Source organism: Plecotus auritus, assembly GCF_963455305.1.
Source record: "Plecotus auritus genome assembly, chromosome: 9".
Lineage (NCBI taxonomy): Eukaryota > Metazoa > Chordata > Mammalia > Chiroptera > Vespertilionidae > Plecotus > Plecotus auritus.
In genome coordinates this window covers 130,262,822-130,280,446 of record NC_137783.1, presented here as the reverse complement: position 1 = coordinate 130,280,446, position 17,625 = coordinate 130,262,822, and the positions used below count along the sequence as shown (strand labels likewise).

Genomic DNA, 17,625 nt, shown 5'->3' with positions numbered 1-17,625 from the left:
GTCACCTGTAAAGATTGCGGGTATTTTATATGCTTTGCTTTCTTTTCTCCTGCAGCCAGGCTTTTAAAAAGATAGTTGGAAAATTAAGCCTTTTTTTTTTTAAATTTATTCTTTGGAAAAGCTAAGTAAGTACTTGTTGCTATGACTGTTAAATCATTTAACACAGTGTCTGGTATGTCATTCATTCAACTGTGGCCACACATTTGGGACACAGTAGTGAGCAAAACATAGACCCTGCCCTAATGGAATTTAGGGTCCAGGTGGAGAAGCAGGAAATTAGCTATTTATTCAAGCCCTGCCCAAGGCGATTCAAACCAAGATTTCCACTTCATCCCATCATAGCTCATCCATTGTGATTCAGTCATACCTGTTGCTATCAGTGGGCTGATCATTTATTATCCAAATGTCCATCCTTTTGAGAGTGAAGAGCACTATTAATCATCATACTGAGACAATAGATGTGCACTGGCATTGTCCCAGGCAGACTGGAGTGTGCTGTCATCCTCCGTATTGGTATCTGAATTGCTCCTAATCTTACATTCTTTAACTATGGGGAGGGAGAGAGGGTGGGAGGGAGAAAAAAGAGGAGGGAGAGAGAAGAGAGAATGGGAATGAATCAGAAGTGTACATCTGATGTCTCCCTGGGTATTGGCAGATTAAATATTCTCTTCCTCTTCCTAATAGGAATTTCTTTTCTAAGACACTTCTCTGCCTCCCAATTTAGTAACAAAACTGCTTCAGAAAAGCATTAAGTCAACTGCAGAACTGAGAGACTTTAGTAGAGAACATCCTAAAGCACTGCTCGGAATGTGTTTCGAGTTCCTAGTATGTGTGTGTCTTTTACTTTTTTAAACAATATCAGGGTAGCCCATTGTTTTCTGTCCAATACTGTGCTGGGCATTGGCTGGAGAAACAAAGAAACAAAGGCCCACATGACCCATACTGATTACAAAAATTGAAAGGAATTGAAGTTCTTTAGTTTGGGGACTTTTTAGAACTCAGGGCCTTGTCACACGTGGAGCTCTTCAGGAGTGTCACACACCGAGCTTTGAGAATCGTTGCTTCCAGAGATCCAGGGTCATCTCAGATGTGATTGCAGAGCCTCCTCTATGTAGAATAAATCATTAGTGACTTTAATGAGTTGTAAGTCATTTCCAAGAGAATATGTTCAATGACTTTTGATAAGCCATCCTTATCGATGTCTGTTGTCTTATAGTCAGATATGATTGTGTCATCCCAGTTACAATTTTGAGTCATTTCTTTACAGATAGAATACATTTCACAAGCCTTTTTAAAAATGGCCATCGGAAGGGAAAGGGGGGGGGGATGGAATTTGTGCTGTGTGTATGTGGGAGGAGTATTATGTGCCTTGTGGCCCGGAGGCAAGTGATTGCCCCACAAAGCCCGCACTACAGGATGGTGAAATCCCAGAGCGCCTGCCTCTGGTGCAGGCCTTGACCTTTGGCAGCTGGCCTCAGGGGATAGACTGGCTCATCATTTAGAGTTTTCCTCTTGCCTCAACATAGTGATATCAGCACCTCAGTGGCTTGGAGATTGAAGCTCCTCTTGCTTGAGATGATGATTGGATGTACAGTCAATGCTTTTTGGGAGGACTCTTTTGGATTTGGGGGCATTAGAAGGGATTTACTCGAGTGTAGTGGGGTTCTTTTGTCTTTTTATGGAGGGAGCTTTGGTCTTTCTCTAAATCATTACATTATCTAAGGAAGGTTTCATCGGGTTATTTGTAAGCATTTTATACACAAGTGAAAAATGTCAAGATATTATCATAGACTTCTAAAGATCCCAATAGAACCCAGGGTAGCCAAGTAGAAATTTTGCTTAACTCAGCTTATTTATTGCCAATTCTGGTGAAACAGATGAAAATAGTAGTGTAATGAGTCTTTTAAATGCGTGTCTATGTGTCGCTCTTTTTTATTTTTACTTATTTATTTATTTATTTAAAATATATTTTATTGATATTTTACAGAGAGGAAGGGAGAGGGATAAAGAGTTAGAAACATCGATGAGAGAGAAACATCGATCAGCTGCCTCCTGCACACTCCCTCCTGGGGATGTGCCCGCAACCAAGGTACATGCCCTTGACCGGAATCGAACCCGGGACCCTTAAGTCCGCAGGCCGACGCTCTATCGACTGAGCCAAACCGGTTTCGGCTCTTTTTTATTTTTAATAAAGAAAGTTCAGGGGAGCCCATTCTGACATTCTCCCATGCAGTTCCTGGCAGTTTTAGAGAGCTAATGTCACTAAAACATGAAAGTAGCAGGGTGTGGCCCGAGGTGAAGGAAGACTTTAGAGGTTTCTAAATCCATTGGGCCACCCTTGTGGTGCTAGGAAAGCAGCTGTAGTTTTGACTCTCATTTGAATGAAGGGATAAGAACTATTTGGCTCCAATAGCCAATTCCTTGAACACATGGTTCTGACTATATTTCACAGACAATACCTATGTGAACTTGAGACTAAGGGATAGAGTATGCGAACTTGAGACCTTGCAGTTGGGAAGACAGAAACACACCCGTGAAGAAACAAAATTTCCTGAAACAAACTTACCTTCTTACCACATTGGGTGCATTCTGACATGTGTTTGTTTTATTCTATTCTTTCTGATTTCAAATTTTTTAAAGAAGCTGGCTATGACCCATGAAAACAATTTCACAAACCATTAATTAGTTGTGAGCTGTCGTTTAAAAAGTAACTGTCGAAGCAGAAGTTGTGGGAGTGCTTGTCTGAAGGCCGGGCTATGATGAAGTAATGTTTTCCTATCAGGGGTGTTAATAAGTGTCGCCATAGTAAGACCTAAACCGTTTAGTTAATTAGAATATTTACCATAATAAATGCTGTTGGATTGATTCCTTGATGAATAGTGCATTTTGTCTGCTCGGATGAAGTAATTGAGTGTTTCTAATCTGCCCAGACAACAATCCTTACAATACTTCTTGTTGATGTTAAATGGACTATTGAAATAGCATTTTGTCTGTGTGTCTTGGCTGGTAATAAGCACTGTTTTTGTCATCGTTAGGGTTACCAGAACAGCTGTTGACGCCCAAAGAATGTCTAAGAACACCCGTTAAGTAGCAAGAAAAGAAAGGAATACTATAGCTTAACCCTTGACTGTTCCATGTGATTCCAAGCCACAGAAAGGACAGCAATGTCCTTTTTGTCTTTGGTATTCATTTTTCTTTGCCATTTAGTAAACATGGCTCAAGATTTAGAATATTCTCTACTTTTCTCTTTAGAACACATCCCACACTTAAAAACGGGGCCCTGCTTAAAAAGACAAAAACAAATAAGCCCCCCCAAACAAGTGGAACTTGTTTCAATGGTCGAAAAATATTGATATGAGCCTAACTAGTTTTATTTTTTAAAGTTATGCTTTAAGGACGTGTAATTGAAGCCCTACACGCCTTTCACTTGCGGTATGATATTTACAACCTGGTGTTGTGTTCACTCTCATTTCTAACTTGTCGGGTTAGCATCTCCTTGGGGAACACGCCCTTAACTGTCTCCAAGGCTGTATTGCTTCACCGAGAGCACAAACAATTACAGCATAAAATGTTACCTTTGGAGATGATGTCATGCGTCTTTCTTAATTGCCAAACCCTTATAATTCTGAAGGGGGTATGTTTAAGTCTGTACTCATTCACACACTTGCTAACACCAGCAAATGTGCCTACACAGATAGGAAAAACATGAATCTAAGGGTTTCTTATTTTCTACTAATTATGCATGGAATGCGCGGGAGCAGTGATGCCAAAGTAGGAGTCATAATGATAGATTTGGAAAGGACCTTGGAAGTTACTGAGCACAAAATATGTTACAGTAGAGGAGGCTGAGTTCCAGAGGAGCTGGGTTTCTTCTCTTTGCGTCCCATTGTAATACATGGCTGCCAGAGTGCGCATTCTCCAACAGACTTGACCTTGTTGTAGAATTGGACTTCCCCTGGCAACTTTCCATGCTGTTAGGATGAAGGTCTGATTTCTAAAGTCAGTGCAAGGCCTTTGGGACGTACTTCCTGCTGGTCTTCATAGCTTCTCTGGCCACTGGTAGCCATACTGCTTGTAAATGTCAAATTCTGGGATAGTTTTATCTTGTTGACCATTCTGGTTTTATCTCATTTGGCCATGCTTTCATGTATGATATTCCCTGTGTCTGGAAGGCACCCTCTACCCAAACAAACAAGTTATCTAGTTCAGAGGCTTTCAACATTTCCCCCCTGTGAACCCAGTGAGAGGACTACATTCTCTCTCTCTCTCTCTCTCTCTCTCTCTCTCTCTCTCTCTCTCTCTCTCTTTCTCTTTCTCTCTCTCTCTGACACACAAACACAAAATCTACATAATTACCATAAAACAATACTTATTCTTTTTCTATGTGATGCACTTTAATGTTGATGTTAACTATTCATCATTTCTCTTTTTAAAAATGCCATTTGCCACCTACCAAATAGATTTCATATCCCTGTCTGTACTAGCAACTTCCTAAGGGAAGGTTGGGAGTGTTTGGGGAATGTTTTGGTTGCACTACTGAGTGCACCAGGGAAACAGGGATGCCAAGCACCCTATAGTGAGCAAGACCTTGCATTATGAAGGTTTATCCTGCTCAGCGTGCCAATTGCATCTCTTCAGAGAAACGGTGCCGACCTCGGGGGTGAGGCCACAGGTCGAAACAGCGGCTCCCTGTAATCAGTGTCCTTGACACCTCAGCTCATGGAAGATGTGGCTGAGCATCTCGCCCCGCTGTGCTGTGCTGCAGGCGTTTTGTTATTGTTCTAGTTTTGCCTCGTTCACAGCCTCAGGACGCTCTTGAGGGCAGATACTATGTCCTACTTGTCTGTTATACTGATGCCTTGAACCTGGCACAAACCCAATAGGTGCTCGATAGAGAGAGGAGGAAGAGGCTTGACCCAGTGTCTTGCTGCAAGTGTACAGGAGTGGCTGGAAAGACCGAACCAAACCAAAACCTAAAAGAAAGAAAGAAAGAAAAAGCACTGCCGTTTTCCTGCCTCAAATTATTTGGTTTTGGGTAGAGCTGGGAAAGAGGACCTCTAGCCAAAGACAAATTATTTTTTCCTGTGGGAGAAATCGGAGGAGGTGATATCATGTGCTTTTATTTCTAAAAGGCTAACACAGGTACTGAGGTTTGATTTACATATAGCACAATTTGCACTTTCTAATTACAGTTCTAGGAGTTTTGATAAAGGTATGCAATCATGTTATCACCATCAAAATCAAGATGTGGAACATTGCTATCACCCCAAAAAGGTCTCTCATGCCCCTTTGTAGTCAGCCTTTCTCCCAGCCCATCCTCCCACCTGTCGGCCACCACTGATCTGCTTTCTGTCTCGAAAAGTTGGCCTTTTCCTGGTCCAGCCAGCATGGCTCAGTGGTTGAGTGTTGACCTATGAACCAGGAGGTCACGGTTTGATTTCCCTGTCAGGCCACATGCCTGGGTTGCGGGCTCTATTCCCCAGTTGGGGCGTGCAGGAGGCAGCAGATCAATGATTCTCTCTCATCATTGATGTTTCTATCTCTCCCTCTCCCTTCCTCTCGGAAATCAATAAAAATATATTAAAAGTTTGCCTTTGCCAGAATGCCATGTAAATGACATTACACAGTAGATAGCCTTTTGGGTCTGGCCTCCTTGATTTAGCACAAGGTGTCTGAGATTCATCCTTGCTGCTCTTTGTACCAATAGTCTGCTCCTTGTTCTTATTTCATTTATAGATACACCCACATTTCTTTATCTACCCACCAGTGAAAGTAGCATTGCTGAGTCAAATGGTCATCAACCTATGTTTAATTTTATAAGAAACTGCCAAACTGTTTTCCAAAGTGGTTGTACCATTTTGCCCTTCCACCAGCAGTATGAGCGTTCCGATTGTCCCATGCCCTCACCATCACTTGGTATTGTCAGCTATTATTATTTTTTACATTTTAGCCATTCTCATAGTGGTATCTCATTGTGATTTCATTTCCATTTCCCTAATGACTAATGTTGAACATCTTTTCTTGTGCTTTTTGTCATTTGTGTAATTTTCTTCGGTGCAATGCCTGTTCAGAAGTTTACCCACTTTAAAATCAGGTTTATGTATTTTTATTGAGTTTTGAGAGTTATTTCTATGTTACAGATACAAATCCTTTATCTGACAGACATTTTGCAAATATTTTCACCAAGTCTATTTCATGTCTCTTCATTTTCTTAACAAAGGGAAAAATTCTGAAAGGCCTTAAAATAAAAGCTTTAATCCATGAAAATAGATAAATGGATTAAACATTCTTCTCTATATCTCTTATAGCAGAAAGTTTTAATTTTTATTATTTTTTAAGATTTAAAGCTGGCATTTTCTCTAGTCTTTCTGTGTTGTTAGGAAGATTATATGCTAGGCTGTTCAAGTGCCTTAGCTGGATGATGACTTTGCAAGGTGGTAACTTTGCTCTGTAGTAATTAACATTTATTTTGAAGTGTTGCTATGGTGATTGTAGCAACTACCCTCTTATGGGTTGTAAGGCTGCAGAGAAGCAAGTTTTGGGTTCTTTCTGCTGGGAAGCACCGAGTCTTTGTGCTTGAAACACCAGAGAAAATGCTAGGTAACATGGAGCCGGTGTATCCTGCTGCCTAAAACGAATGGAAATGTTGGTTGCAGCCTTAGAAGGGTATCTATTGTGACAGCGAGTTGGATTCTAGCAGTGCCAAAATATGTAAGGTCAGAAAAATATCTCTGGAGCAAAATCTGACTAATATAGCATAAATACTGTTTTGGCCCCATTTCTGCAGTGTTAAAGAACAGATTCTTCACATATATGTAGCAGTTCCTATTGCTTTCGGAATGCAATAATGCATTTTAAAAGGTTAAATTTAATGGATCATTGCAACAGTGTCTTAATAACAAGAATAGAGTGGACTGACTTACTTTAATAACAGTTTTTTAGGAACTGTGAATTTACATTTTGATGCAAAAGCCTCACCATCCCAGCATAGTGCCTTGTACCTAAATGAGTAATAGATACTTCGTAAATGTTTGTTAAGTGGGTGACAGTGTATCTCTTTTTCTCTTGTAAAGGAAAATCCTTAATTGACCTCTTTTCCTTTGGACCTGGTGGCTTCCAGTAGCAAAGACGTATGGCCTGCCAAAAATAGCATTGAGATATATTAGACTTTAATATTTATACTTTGGTTAAAAGATATAAGATGATTTTTTATTTTGCAGATGAAGAATCTTAGAGATAAACATGTTCAGGACTATGGGGTTTCATATTTGTAAAAAGAGTCTATAATGCTATGACAGTCGTTTCTGGGTATTGATATTTCGGATGGTTTTCTCTTTGTGTGTGTGTTGTTGTTTTTTAAAGAACAATTAACATAGGTTAGTTTTGTTACTATAAAAAAAGTGGGGAGAAAAAGAGATTACTTGCCCAAAGATATGGATTAATGTCAGAAAAGAAATTAAACCCTTCATAAACTTTGACTAGAACTCTGAAAGTATATGTGTGGATATTACTTATGGACAAGAGAGACCTTCCCTTCAAATGTGTTCCACCAGAGGCATTTCCAAATTTAGTTTTTGTTTTTGTTCATACTGTACAACTCTGTTAACTGGAGATTGGCCTGAACTTTTTGGTTGATGACGAAAGACCCTAGAAAAATCATTGGAATAGCAGTAGTTCTTAGTCATTATCAACTTGTGTGCGGTGAGTTTAAAGACATAACCAGCCTTTTCCAGAGAACATATTAGAGAAGAACCCTGTGTTCTCGAACATAGGCAATTAACTGACTTTTAAAACTGCTGAGTGATATTTGAGATACAATCAACGATGTGGTAGCAGCAGTATAATTTTATCAAATACCAATAGGAGGGCTTGTTCAAATTTAGATATCATTGGGTCAGTTACAGCATATTTAAAACGAAGTAATTCCGTGGCCAAAGGCCCAGACCCGGCAGGTACGCAATGGCGGAGCCCACAGCGGTATGCGCTTGGCCACCGGCAAACAGGTTAGGCCCGCTGAGGGAGCCCTTTACAGGGATTTTAAAAGGTACCTTGTTGAAACATGATGTTCCTCTTTACTCTCTAGATACTTTAGCATTAGTAAATTTTATGAGGGGAAAAAGATGAGAGTTTAACCACTGGGAGATTTAGCAGTTTCAATTAGACAATTGCACCCTTTAAATTTGAAACCAGTGACTACTGGTGTTTGAGTGTTCAGCTTTATTTTTCTAGTGGGGGGTGACGTGTTTTTGTATTTCTGATCTCTGTGGTAAAACTGTGGGAGTATTGCATTGTGTGGGTATAACATACAGGTGTATGCTCTGTTCCAGTTAGTGTACCTTGAGAGGCCTAACTCTAATGAAACCTATTACAAAACAAATAAATATGTATAGAAAAAGATACATTCAAGCAATTATTTGTAGAAAAGATGCATTCAAGCAACTATGTATAGAAAAGATACATTGGAGAATTTTCCTGCCCACTAAGTAAAAGTTCTACGTTCTAACCTCTCTTTATCACTAACCTGCCTGAGGTCATCCTGATAGTTTTTAAATGGCTATTGTGTTAGCTTGTCCTTCTAAAATCTCCTATAAGAATGTAATTTCTTTCTTTCATTTTTTCTTTCTTCCTTTCGTTTTTGTTTGTTTTTTAAGAGTGCTTGACTCTGTCAACTAACTGAGCCTTAATTTTTTTCTTAAAATTTTTAAAACATGGAGTATTTTATCTTGAAGGGCCCTTCCGGCTTAAAATCTTCAGCACTTGGTGATGTGGAGTTTGGAGTGTACTTTTGTAGGTAGGAAGAACTCCAGGTTCTAGGTCTTCGGCACCAGTCAGTGTGTGTCTTGTATAAAAAGGGTTTCTTTAGGGAAGGAAGGGCACCGAAGGCGGTATGATGCTTGGCCTGCTCCTAGTCCACTGGACTCAAAAACCTGGACATCGATACAATAAAACCTACATATCTATGCCTTCGCTTCTTATGGGTGACTTGCCATTTTCTGATCTTCACAGCAACCTACAAGGTTTAGTTATTACTGCTTCTGTTTCTCCAAAGAAAGAAGCTAGGGCTCCGAAAAGATGAGCAGCTTGCCCAAGGTTGTGAATCCGCGTACAGGTAAACCTTGCCGGTCTGGTTCCCAGGCCTGTGCACTTCCAACTTCCCCAGCTGCCTGCCTTCAAGCAAGGCCATCAGTTCTCTGAAATAACCCTTCAGAGGTGTTTATGAGTTGGTAATACTCTGGCCACGTATGACTTTTTTTTTATATATATGTTATATTTATTGCCTTTATGGAACACGGGATGGGAAATCACTGGTTTAGTTTCAGATGTTGCCAGTAAGACTATTGCTCGTATGAATGAATGTCAGGGCACTGAGCTGGAGGTGCATTTTCTAGTTGAAAATTTTCTATACATCTTTTATTTATGTATTTTCATAATTTCTCTGGCTTCTGAGCCTACTATCCGTGTAATTAGGGGCACAGGGCTTCCATTTGTAAATGGTTGCAGTTACCTCATCTCCGCCAGCATTCTTTCCAGCCTGGAGCTCGCTCCCTGCTGTGGGTGATGTCAGGTCTGGGATCCACTCTGCAGGCTGTCTGTAGGTTGTTTATCACCATTAGCCCTCATTATTTTAAATGAGTACCCACCCACCTTATACTCTGTAACCACATGTTTCCAGAGCTTCTCTGGAGATAACATCTTGTAGCATGTCCCCACCCCACTCTCTAACCTTACCCACAAAATGTTTTATAACCGAAGCCCGAAAAGTATGAGAAAAAATACCTGTAAAGAGAGAAGCTCTCTGCGTGTGTGAAACTGGGGACAATTTGAAAGCCAGTGTTGCTCTTCAGTCTGCGGCCTTGAAACAAAACTTCACGTCCTGTTTAACCCATATTAGTTTGTAAATACGGGGTCCCACTAATTGCCTTTATGGCTCACAGCAAAACGACCTGTTATGTCTTGTTACGCTGAGGGAGAAGGGGGGAGAGAATTATATAGGTGTATATGTTCTAAAAAATTGGAATGCAGAGAATAGTGTGGTGTAAAGTCTCTCCAATTATGTGTCTTTTTCTGGTGAGGCAATTAATCAGTTTTTCTGTTACTGTGATAGCACCTGAACTCAGGTGTGCCAACCCGAGAGGCAGCTGCACGGAGGGCCTCCCTTTACACAGCAATAAATTATGGTTCTCCTTCTTCCTCCTTTTATTGGAATGACTCAAGAGCACCGAAATTGTGTGATATTTTATAGAATCACTGCTCACTCACATTATTAGTTTGCCTTTCCATATGCTTGAAAGTCTTGTTGTATTCTTAAGAATGACTTCAGTGGTGAAGGCCAAATGTGTTCACAGTGGGAGTGACTCCCTTTTATAATGGCAAAGTTACAGTCGTTCAATTTTGTATGATGGCACATTTTTTTTTCAGAAACGTGCCCTTTCCATAAAATGAAGTGTGTGTATTTCCGTCAGGAAGGGTGTGCCCCTCCATGAAACTGCAGAAAAAGGTGAATCATGGGAGTATATAATGTCAGGCTTGGAAGCCACCCAACCCATCAGTCAAACTCCCTCGTCGTAGAGATAGATAAGCACACCGAGGCCTAGGATGACGGGCAGCCGTGTGGCCGGGCCGGGAGTTGGGCCTGCTTGTCCTGACCCGTATTTTGGTGCCTTTGCTCCAGTACCCTTGCTTGAGTGTCTGAAAAAACACAGGCAGGCCGGAACCGGTTTGGCTCAGTGGATAGAGCGTCGGCCTGCGGACTGAAGGGTCCCGGGTTCGATTCCGATCAAGGGCATGTACCTTGGTTGCGGGCACATCCCCAGTGGGGGGTGTGCAGGAGGCAGCTGATCGATGTTTCTCTCTCATCGATGTTTCTAGCTATCTATCCTCTCCCTTTCCTCTCTGTAAAAAATCAATAAAATATATTAAAAAAAAAACTAAAAAAAAAAAAAAACACAGGCGGTTCTCCTTCCCTTCTGCGGGCGTGATGATAGCTGGCTAAAGTAGTGCCGAAGCCTGGGTTCAAAAAGAATATATATAAATAATTGCCTAACATATATTAGTTTGTGAATATGGAGAATTAGTCCTGGAGACCGTATATTAATTTTATTTTTCTTATAAGTTACCTTTAATAGAATGTGAGTCGTTCTCAGTGATAGAAGATTTTGGAATGCATTTGAACCTCTATGGTCATAAGATTCATCTCCGAGGAGTTTCATGTTCTAGGAAATTTGTATGATGGTTCCTGAATTGCTAAAGCTATTTATAGTCCTCATTTTGTGTGTGTGTGTTTTATATATTTTTATTGATTTCAGAGAGGAAGGGAGAGGGAGGTAGAGATAGAAACATCAATGATCAGCTGCCTCCTGCACGCCCCCTACTGAGGATCGAGCCCACAACCTGGACATATGCCCTTGACCCGAATCGAACCCGGGACCCTTCAGTCCACTGACCACCACTCTATCCACTGAGCCAAACCAGCTAGAGCATATAGTCCTCGTTTTAATCGTCAAGCAAAAATGCTCTTCCTGAGATTCCCTGATGATTGTGCCAAGGTCTTGGGGGCAGTATCCCTCCTTTTAAAAAATCTTACCGGGACAGAGGGTTTGCTTTATATTTTGACTATCACTGGAGGACTCAGATGATACTTAGGAGACTCAGAGTTTGCAGTTAAGATCATGGACTGGGGTTCGCCTCTCCTGTTGTTACACCACTTGCCCAGTGGCGTGGGGGGATGATTTAGTTCTGTAAGCCCCAGCTTCCCCATTGGTAAAGTGAGATTTTATGTGCAGTCTGATGTTACCTGTTACTGTGGTTGCTGTTTTTGGTGCTACACTTATTGTTGTTCCCAAAGTTTTCCAAACCTGCCTTGGGAAGGGCTAGTCACTAGAAGGGATGCGATTCCATTCCTAAATTCCAGTGAGAAGGAAGATGATGGAAGGCCCTCTCCTACCTTGGCACTGAAGTTGTCACTTCCTTCAAAAGAAAATTTTATCTGACTGAAGTGTTATTGTGATCTGATTTTCGTGTGCTTGATTTCTCTTACATTGTCTTTTTTATTTATTTTTAAAATATATATATTTTTTTATTTCAGAGAGGAAGGGAGAGGGAGAGAGAGATAGAAACATTGATGAGAGAGAAACATTGATCAGCTGCCTCCTGCACGCCCCCCACTGGGGATCAAGCCTGCAACCTGGGCACATGCCCTGACTGGGAATCAAACTGTGACCTTCTGGTTCATAGGTCAGTGCCCAACCCCTGAGCCACACCAGCCAGGCTCTCTTACACTCTCTTATACCAACATGTCTAATCTGGTAGAGGGAAGGTCACATATGTGAATTTTCATGATGAATTGCAGAAAGGAGAGACCTGAGGGGTGAGCCATAGAGCAGTGGTTCTCAACCTTTCTAATGCCGCGACCCTTTAATATAGTTCCTCATGTTAGGTGACCCCCAACCATAAAATTATTTTCGTTGCTACTTCATAACTGTAATTTTGCTACTGTTATGAATCATAATGTAAATATCTGTGTTTTCCGATGGTCTTAGGCTCTTCAGCAGCAGTTCTCAACCTGAGGCTGCCTCGACCTGTCTTTCATGGTGTCATGTTTAGTGGAGTATGGAAGGGGAAAGCCAACCCAACAGGCAGTGGCCAGGGAAGAAGGACATGGTTAATAAAGTAGTTTTTAGCTGTTGGAACTAGTTAATTGTTGCGTTACATCGTCAAGTGAGTTCTCTCCTTTCTGCTGCCTCTGTAAGGAAGAACTGGGAGTGGACTGCATACCTGTCATGTAGGCACTTGTCTCTAGCCCGCCTCTGTTCATAGGCTAAACATGAAATCCACTCACAGCTATTACCTGGAGGACTTTTATAGGTTTTGCAGAAATATGACGAGGGTACAGCTAGGACCTGTTTTATTGTTCCTGACAGTGGCTTAAGAAGCCATCCTTGCCAGCAAAATTATTTTTATGTCAAGTCCTCGGGTACTTATTTGCTTATTTATTACTTTTTAAATCAGATACAGCATGTTTAATACCACTGGGAAGCCACATTGGCCCACTCATTGTATGTAGTTTGAGACATTTTCCCCAAGGATCCTTAAAGGGGGACAATCAAGGATTTGGGTATGTTTCTAAATTAAAAGATTTAACTTCTCTGTTTTCTGCATCCTGAAGCCAATGTGTGACTGTTCCTTGTCTGTCTTTATGCCCATTTTTCTTGTTTCTTTACAAACACTACGCCCCTAATTATTTTTCTGTTAAACGCTTCAAGTCGAATGTCACTGAGTTAACAGACTTCTTAATTTTGTTTTCCAGGGATATCAGTATGAACAACATTACTCAATTACCAGAAGATGCTTTTAAGAACTTCCCTTTTCTGGAGGAGCTGTAAGTATCACAGGGAGAATTGTTGTTTGTTTGTTTTTTCTCTTTTCTTTGGAAGCTTACAACAGGGATAGTCTAATGTGTCCTGGTAGGGGACATACAGATAGCTTCAGTGGGCTCTGTGCAGAGGAAATCATGCTTTTTTGGGGGAAACAAACTTGATTTTTTTAAGTAGTGTAATTGCTGAAGTTATTTTTTTTGGTGGTGGTGGTGGGGAATTCTTACCCGTTGAGACAGCATGGAGGGACCTGGACAGTATTATGCTAAGCGAAATAAGCCAGTCACAGAAAGACAAGTATCACATGACCTCACTCAGATGTGGAATCTAAATAAGCTGAAGTTATTTTCGAAAGCCAGAACTAAAACTGCTGCTTCCATAGACATTTTTTTGCTGCAATTATTACAACCACGAATGCTGCTGCAGTGACACAAGTTAATTACAGTGCTATTTCGAGATAACAAGGCTGCTGTGGAATTACCACTGTTGTCAAAGGAGTTGCTGTATGGGTAACACAACTAAAAGAATAATACAAGGCATTTCAGGGTCCTGGTGCAGCCGACAATATTGACGTGAGAGAGCAGAAAACGGAGTGTGGGTCCCTTTGGACATTTGCAGGCGACCTTTGGGGGTGGGGTGGAGGCATGGAACACCTTCTGGGACTGTAAGAACACCTTTGACTTTAAGAGTGTTTCTGAACTTGTCAGTCGTATCGCACATTGCCAGTTTAACAGTGTACATTGTGGACAGTTTCTTTTCACTTGTTTTAACCTCCATTTTGTTTTTGGTCTCCCCACTTTTTTGCAGTTCCTAGTTAAAACAGGCACGTTTAGGTTTTACAGGAATTGGGAACTACATATTATATTTTAAGGAACCAGGTGGAAAAAAGTAAAATCAGATTTGAATCAAGTTAAATATAGGCTTTTCATGACCAAGCTAATTGATTATGTAGTATGTGGAGGTAAGAAGATTACAGTTTGATATTATGCACATCAAAGAGAGACAGCCCTGAGGAATCTAAATTCTTGTTACAGATTTGAGTCCTGCAGCCCAGCTGTTGAGTATTAGGTGCAAGTCAGTGAATGTCTCCTATCTTAGCTCGGCCCCTCCCCCAGCCGGGGCACAGGAATCAAATATAACACAAGCAGGGTGTGCTCCCTGCTTCAGACGGAGTACTGAAGTCGCAGTTAAGGATTTAATAAAGTTAAGGAGAAAGTTTTCTTCCCACACTACTTAGTTGAACATAATGTTCCCAGAGCCAAAACTGAACGGGGATTATTTTCACTTCCAAGCTTGTGAACTGGGTCAGGTTACTTACTTAACTTCCCCCTGCTCAGCTTCTTTGTCTGTAAGGTACAGATATCAACAGTCCCTCCTCGTAGTAGTGTGGTGAAGACAGAATGAGTTAATAGATGCTAAATGCTTAGGACGGTCCATGAAACAGGGGTTATGTAAATGCTAGCTACTACTTATTTTACTCTTTTAAAACTACATTAAAAAAAAAAGAAGTGGCATATATAGCAAATATTATCTTTGGGTAAAAGGATTCAATGCATGTTTCATTTTAGCCTGTTTTTCTTTAGTGAACATTCATTCTCTTATAATAAATACTTATTTTTAATTAAAATTTTTAACTGAATTTAAAAGGAGTGAACTATGTATTTGAAGGCCCACTCCTTATTTCTCCTGATCAAGCTTTAAGATACTCTACCTATTCCTTTTTTTAAAATCCTCACCCAATGATGTTTTCATTGATTTTAGCGAGAGAGGTAGGGAGAGAGAGAAAGAGAGAAACATCAATGTGAGAGAGAAACATTTACTCATTGCCTTCTGCATGCGCCCCAACCAGAGATTGAACCAGCAACCTAGGTATGTGTCCTGACCAGGAATCAAACCTGTATCTTTTGTAGTACAAGATGCTCCAACCAACTGAGCCACCTGGCGAGGACCTATTCTTTTTTATTTCACATACTAGAGTCCCAGTGCACGGATTCGTGCACATTGAAAGCAAATTAATTAGAAGGTGGCCACCGGGGTGGGACTGCACGAGATGGGCCAGACACCCAGACCCGCCCTGGGCCAACCTCCCACGGTCTCTCTCCGGCCAGCCACACCTGGGGCAGCACCAGGGCTGGAAGGGCCTCTGTGTAGTGAGCGGGGTCCCTCCAGCAGGTGGCCTACGGGGATCGGGCTGAAACGGGCAGCCCGACATCCCCTGAGGGGTCCCGAAGTGTGAGAGGGCACTCTGCAAAGTTGCTGTCACTTGGCAGCTCCTGCGCTGAGTGTCTGCCCCCTGGTGATCAGTGCGCGTCATAGCTACCAGCTGGTCGGCCGGTTGGCCGGTTGCTTAGCCTTTTATATATATAGTTTCAGACTTAGGATTAGTCTCCCTTTATAGTAGTAATGATGCAATGAAGGGACATTAACAAGGGATTGTCCAGCCATCTGATGCCCCTGTGGGATGTGTGACGCCCCAGGTGGGGCCTGGAGAAGCTCTCCTTCCTTTGGGTGGGTGGTTCTGTGCAGACCCCCTTTGCTGAGGCCTTTGACTGCCAGCTCGACTCTGAGAGGTTCGTAGTGAGGACTTGGATGTGGAGTCAAACCTGCTCAAGCTCAGCTTTGTGACGTTCACATCTTAGATTTCTTAAAATCTCAAATGACCAAGCCTATGTCAAGCTCATGAGTGCTGTCAACTGAGACTTAATTGGAACCAAATTGAATGTGCCCACTTGTTCTTTGGAGCGAGGTCATGTTCTCTCCATATTCTGCTATTGCAGTGACTGGAGCCCATCAAATCAAGCCAGGACACTTTCTCCAAATATTGTACAGGATTTCAAAAATACATTCAGCCTGGCCAGTGTGGCTCAGTGGTTGAGCATCAACCTATGAACCAGAACATCACAGTTCAATTCCCGGTCAGGGCACATGCCCAGGTCGAGTGCTCAATCCCCAGTGTGGGACTTAGAGGAGGTAGCCAATCAATAATTCTCTCTCATCATTGATGTTTCTAACTCTCTCTCCCTCTCCCTTACTCTCTGAAATCAATAAAAATATATTTTAAAAACACACACACACAAACACACATGTTCAGTTAGGGCAGCTGATGGTTAATTTCAAAGAAGAGGTCAGAGTAGTCTTTTATACTCTAGGAATACTTTAGGCATTCAAGGGGATTTTTCCCCCCATGTTAATATAAGTATGGTAAAAAAGCACACACCCATGTATTTTCTTTATAAAACATAGTTGATTTTGACATTCCAAAATGATGCTGCCATGGTCATTGTAATATTTCATAAGCAGCGGACCATTAATCAAGAAGTCATCTGGAAGTCATTTAAGCGTCCCTGCGAAGCTGAAGTCCCTGTGGAGAAATGAATGCTTCACGGAGGGTGGGTTTTTCCATGATACTTAATGAGGTGCGCTTTACAAGATGTGATCAGTTTGGCCAACTTTTAGGATAACCCAGAATGCTTTGAATATTGTGTGGAATCAGTTCCCAACTATATATGAGACGTGTTTATAGATATTTACATATTCACTTAGTCTTTCAACAAACACTGAATCCTTCCGTTTGCCAGATCCCGTGGTGGTGTCAGGGACACCACGACAAATCAGCGTGGTCTTTGGAGTTGACAGTCTACATAGACTTGTGCCATCCAACAGCACCGCCACGAGCCACAGGTGGCTATTTAAGTTTAAATTTAAAATAATTAAAACTAAATAAAATTGAACATTTATCTCCGGAATCGAACGAGCCATTTTTCCAATGGCTAGTGGCTATTGTATTGGACAATATAGATATAGAACATTTCTAATATTGCAGAAAGTTCATCTGGACAATAATGCTCTCTAGAGCAGCGATGTTCAGCCTCTTTCATTTCATGGCACACCAAAACATAGGTTATATTTTTTGCCGATCTGACAAAAAAAATAGGTATAATTTTGATTCATTCACACCGGACAGCCATTGTTGTGTTGGCTGTTGTCATTTTTTTATTTGACAATCTCAGGGAAAAGAGGCCAGTGCCCTTGACTGAATGGTCAGGTGTGGCATGTTTTAAAGATGCTGCGGCTCACCGGTTGGAAAGGGCTGGTCCAGAGGAGGAGATGGAATGGACACTTGGGGCAGAGGCGGTGAATACTGTCACAGACGTGTGTGCGGGGTCAGGGGAAGCCTAAAGCAGCAGGCTTGCTTGGGACTGTAGGACTTAAGAAAGGTTTCCCAGAATAGCTTCAGCTGAGTCTTGAAGAA

General features: G+C 41.5%; 1 protein-coding gene across 1 annotated transcript in view; it reads left to right on the top strand.

Annotated features, from left to right (window-relative positions):
• Positions 1-17,625, top strand: part of LGR4 (leucine rich repeat containing G protein-coupled receptor 4) — a 98,622-nt gene that overhangs the window by 38,141 nt on the left and 42,856 nt on the right. Inside the window, exon 2 of the mRNA XM_080642517.1 lies at positions 13,307-13,378. Within this exon, the coding sequence (XP_080498643.1) occupies positions 13,307-13,378 (72 nt within the window). The remainder of the gene's footprint in view (positions 1-13,306; positions 13,379-17,625) is intronic.